At 35.8% G+C, this 4726-nt stretch overlaps 1 protein-coding gene across 1 annotated transcript; it reads right to left on the bottom strand.

Annotated features, from left to right (window-relative positions):
* Positions 1-1258: 1258 nt before the first annotated feature.
* Positions 1259-3611, bottom strand: LOC137713100 (probable calcium-binding protein CML50). The gene is made up of 5 exons (XM_068452356.1): positions 3136-3611; positions 2607-2653; positions 2052-2227; positions 1870-1888; positions 1259-1582 (listed from the first exon to the last, which is right to left on the bottom strand). The coding sequence occupies exons 1-5, from the start codon at positions 3476-3478 to the stop codon at positions 1478-1480; spliced, it is 690 nt and encodes a 229-aa protein (XP_068308457.1). The 5' UTR covers positions 3479-3611; the 3' UTR covers positions 1259-1477.
* Positions 3612-4726: the final 1115 nt, after the last annotated feature.

Raw genomic sequence — 4726 nt, 5'->3', positions numbered from 1 at the left:
CCAAAGAACACTTTTACATATAAAATTTGCCAACTCCCTTGAAGATGTAAAACTGATTTTGTTGGGTGGTGCTACATACACAAAACTTGTGCAATATACCATATACATTCAAGGACAATGCTTGGGTACTCAATAGGGAGTACCATAGCTGCTGACCATCCTATTTGGATCACTAAAGTTAAAACACCTGTCAAATAAAACCCTTTCCCAACTCTTACTATCTTTCTAACCTAATGCACCATTTCATCTCTTGTACTAGTATCCAAACATCCATCTTCTCTCTCACTACAAGCACTGCTGCCACATCTCCACCAACCACCTCCTTTCCTTTCTCTCAAAGCCATGGCAGCTTCACCCTCTCAAATTTCACGAAACCCGAAGGAAATTTCATCTATAAGAAAAAATTATGAAGTTGGTTGAAATTATTTAGTGAAATTTGGGAGAAGGTTGGTGTTCGGATCTGCCAAATATTCCACTACGAAGAAGTCCAACAAACAACAACGAGCTGTTGCTATGGCTTCCACGATAAAGAATAGGAGGATTTTGGGGCGGAGTTGACACAGAAAGGTCAGATGTGGGTGAGGCCGACAGAGAAGATGAGGTTCCCAAAGGCGTTGGGGAGGACAAGGTTTCTGGTGTTGATACCATGGCAGAAGCAAAGAGTAGTGAGGCTGGAATGGTGAGGCTTTGAGGGAGAAAGGGGATGTTTGGATGTGTGGTTAACATTGTATTTGGTTACAAGTTTATCAAATTAAAGTTGTGACATGTGTTTTGTTCTTATTGGGCCACTTCATATGTTCATTATCTTGGGTACTGATTAGTTAGTACCTAAGTATTTTTCTAAATTCAATTGATGACACATCATTCGATGTACAAATTTGGTACGCGTGCCTTGTTAACGTGGAAAACAATTTAATAGGAAAAACAATGGTCACATCATTAGAAATTTCGAAGATACTATGTGCTTGCCTTGCCTGGATTAAAGGTTTCGTATTGGAATTTTTTACTCCTAAAATAAGGGGAGTTTTAACGAAATACTCTCGGTACTGTTAATTTTTAACAAAAACCATATTTTTACCTTTCCTGACTACTATTCACTACACCTTTATTTATCCATTTTTTAATAAAACTAAAAAAAATTTGAATTTTTCGTTAGTTTTTCTTAAAATTAAATGGGAAGAAGTCCCCTTTATTTATTATTTATTTCATGTTGTTCCTAAAATAAAAAAAAAATTACATAGGAAAATGATGTCAAAGTCATCTCACTTCTTAGCCAAAGAAAATTTTATTTCCAACGACATCAACCTTTAATTGAAAAATGATGCAAAAGTTAAAGACATGGTAAAACCAGGCACTGAAGCCTTATTATATGAAAGCTATATAGTGAGAAAATACAGCTACTGCACTCCACTCCGCTAAGACACAGGAAAGAAAGAGCTAGATATTACAATACATAAAGCCTTAAACAACACACAACCTACGCAATGAGGAATGGCAGGACAGTCAACATGAACTCCTCATAAGTGAAAGTTCCCACACCGGTGTACGCTTTGTCCTTCTCCTTAAACTTCTCAGTTAATCCCTGAAGACACAAGAATCACAAAAGAAAACGCTCCATTAAGTATTGAAAGTTTATCGGTTAACCCACTAATTTAAATTTTTGAATACTCAATCATACAAACTACGCACAAATCCGAACAAACTTGCACACCGATGCTTTTAAGATAAGTAGACAGCAAGAACAGATTAATAAAGCTCAATTATCAAAGTAGGAGTAAAATCTAAAGCCAAAGGACTGAGTAGAAGTTCCCCAGTTAAAACTAAAAATTAAGCGCACAAAATATAAGCTTCAGTGAACATCGAACTCACCTTAACAGTCAGACAGCACCTGCATTTAACCAAAATAAACGAACAAGGAATAATCAGATTTCGATAAGAAAACGTAATATAAAATATACCAAATGAAATGCAGTAATTATCTAATTCATAAGAATTTGATCCTCAAGCCAATCCCAGAAAAGAATGACAGAAAAAAGGAAAAGGAAACATACTCGATGAATTTGTCATATTCAATGGCCCTCTTTTTGCCTCCAGTCTTGCCAAATTTATAGACCAGCAGTTCTAAAACTACAGGTGAGACAGCAAATCCCAGACTCAGCAGTGCATCTCTCAACTCATTTGCATCAATGAACCCACTTCTGTCCCGGTCGAACCTCTCAAACGCTCCCTGATCAACCACACCAATTACAAAACTGTTAATTTCACACAATAATTAAAAGACAAAAGTTTAGGGAACGTTTGATAACCATTCATTTTTTATTTTTTGTTTTGATTTTTTTTTAACTAAAAACTGAAATTTTGTTTGGTAACTACTTCTAGCTTTTGAAAAAATGAAAACTAAAACAAAAAAGTGAAAACTCAATGCTAAAATTTTGAAAAATGATTAAAAAAGTATTTTTCATTTTTTATTTTCTGAAAACTGAAAGTAGTACTAAATACATTTCAATTTTTTATTTTTAGAAAGTAAAAATAAAAACCGAAAAATGAGAATAAAATCATTATCGAACAATCCATTAAAAAAAAAAGAAGGGAATTCAGGAGATTACCCTCCAACTCTTAAGACTGTAGAACAGTGCAGCGAATTCCTTGGGCCCTGTTTTCACAATTTACCCGCACACACAATAAATATTATTATTATCGACTATTTCATTAATAGTGAATTGAGCTACACTGAAAGCTACAAAGATAAATTGTAGCAAATTAACCCCCATACACAACTTGCATAAAACGACTTCATCATGATAGTAGTGTCTCGATCCACTAATGAAGTGTCATGTTATGTAAAGAAAAACTTACACATGACATGATGAACTAAGTAACCATAATAACGTGGTTTTAAATAAGTAATTCTTCGAAAAGAGAATATTTTTACTCACCACTCTTAAGTGATAGTGATATTCATCACTCTATTTATCATAGTGAGTTTACATTTTGAGATTGAGCAGTTGATAGATACAAATATAAAAAATTAAACTCATCCAACAATAATAAGTAGGGTGGTGAGCGTAAATTTCAAATTCAACGAGAAAATCACAGATATGCATGCATGGAGTGTTAGGGTTTGTAAATTGTTACCGATCTTCCTGGTGTTGGTCCGGGTGAAAAGGTACATGAGAAGATGAACAGTCCTCAAGCTGAATCTCTGATTGTACGACGACAGAGCTCTCTGCATCTCCTTGTCGTCGATGAAGCCGCTGCTGTCCTGATCTGCCAGCTGAAAGCAAGCTATGATTTCCGGATCCGTGCCCGGCGGGAACACCGACGGAACCAAAGCCGCGAACAGGCTGCCGTAACTTGGAGCAGGCGCGGGGTATCCGCCTCTGCCGGCTTGATTCTTGTGAGGGTTAGCTGGAGGTGAAGCGCTGCCGTAGCCGTAGCCATAGCCATAGCCGGGAGGAGAGTGTGAGTAGCCTGACATTCTCTTTAGTTCTTGTAGAAGATCTGAAAATTTGGTTTAGGAGTGTGTGCAGAATTTGAAACTGATCGGGATGGATATTTATATTCAAGCTCGGATCTGGAAAGGCGAGGTAATTATCGGCACTTTCTAGTTTTTAGAATATATGCCTCGTGAACATCTTCTTAGTATCCTGACAAAATGTTCACAAAACCCTTTTTTATCAAAAAATACTTGGACAACCTTTCTATAATCAAAGCATTTTTATATTACCAGTTTTCCTACACGCACTTGCGAAAGATTTTTTTTAACCATGGCATGTTACGCGCAGCATATAGAATTTTATTTTATTTTTTACATTTTTATTTGGAAATAGATTGAACTGATGACTTAATTGACAACTAGAAATATATTTCAAACTCTTTTTTACGTCACGCATAACGCATTGTGAAGTAGAGCTTTTTGCACCCGTGACGTGAACAAAGGAATCATGCACACTTCAATTCGTTACAAAATTCACTAAATCTAAATAACTAATATTGCCAATGTATCATACAAATTAGTAAGCACAAGTCAAGAAGCCATTCGAGAATAAAACAATTCTACTTTTATTATCCAGCTGAAAACTTATAAAAGAGAAGATGAATTTTCAAAATTGTTAGGCATACAAACTCTCGAACCTGTAGATGGTGATTAAACCACTAACTCACTCAAACATTCGATTCTGATCGATTTTGGATCCTGATTTCTTCCTTTTGCAGAAACAATTTTCTCACCGTGTTTTATATCTTTCTGATTCCTTGTGCAAAACAAATTCTTCGTGCAAGACATTCTTCCGCTTTCAAATTGCTTGCTCCCATGAATAAAAGAAACATTAAAAATTCTTACCTACCAAGCATGTTTTCTTCAAGAACAGAAGTCGTGCCCAAGTAAAGTAATCAAAACCTTCAAGCATCTTAAAAGATCAGATTCTAAAAGAAGTGATAGTCGACCTTAGATTCTTCAGAGAGTTGATGCGTGATAAGATTCTGAAAGAGAGAGGAGCAGTTCTTGTATCCGTAATCCATTATGCAAGTGAATGTAAAACCGTCCACTGATTTTCAATTGTGTGGGACTACGTCGACGGCTTCTTTTCCTTTCCAGTATGCAGATTCTTCTCGCCCGACAGTGGGAATAAAACTGCTTTTATTATCTTTTTAGGATTAAGTACCTAAAGTTCCTCAATTTTTAGTGTCATTTCAAATCGGTCTCAACCCTTTTAAATATTCCAAA

Source organism: Pyrus communis, chromosome 13 (assembly GCF_963583255.1).
Source record: "Pyrus communis chromosome 13, drPyrComm1.1, whole genome shotgun sequence".
Taxonomy (NCBI): Eukaryota; Viridiplantae; Streptophyta; class Magnoliopsida; order Rosales; family Rosaceae; genus Pyrus; species Pyrus communis.
The sequence above is the reverse complement of the archived record's forward strand: the minus strand, read 5'-3'. Positions and strand labels throughout refer to the sequence as shown.

Excerpts from the sequence above, each read along its gene's own strand:
- LOC137713100 (XM_068452356.1), bottom strand. The coding sequence starts at position 3,478 with ATGTCAGGCTACTCACACTCTCCTCCCGGCTATGGCTATGGCTACGGC. Across the intron at positions 2,654-3,135 it reads GACCAACACCAGGAAGATCG|GGCCCAAGGAATTCGCTGCA; the intron begins GTAACAATTTAC and ends TTGTGAAAACAG. Across the intron at positions 2,228-2,606 it reads ACAGTCTTAAGAGTTGGAGG|GGAGCGTTTGAGAGGTTCGA; the intron begins GTAATCTCCTGA and ends GTGGTTGATCAG.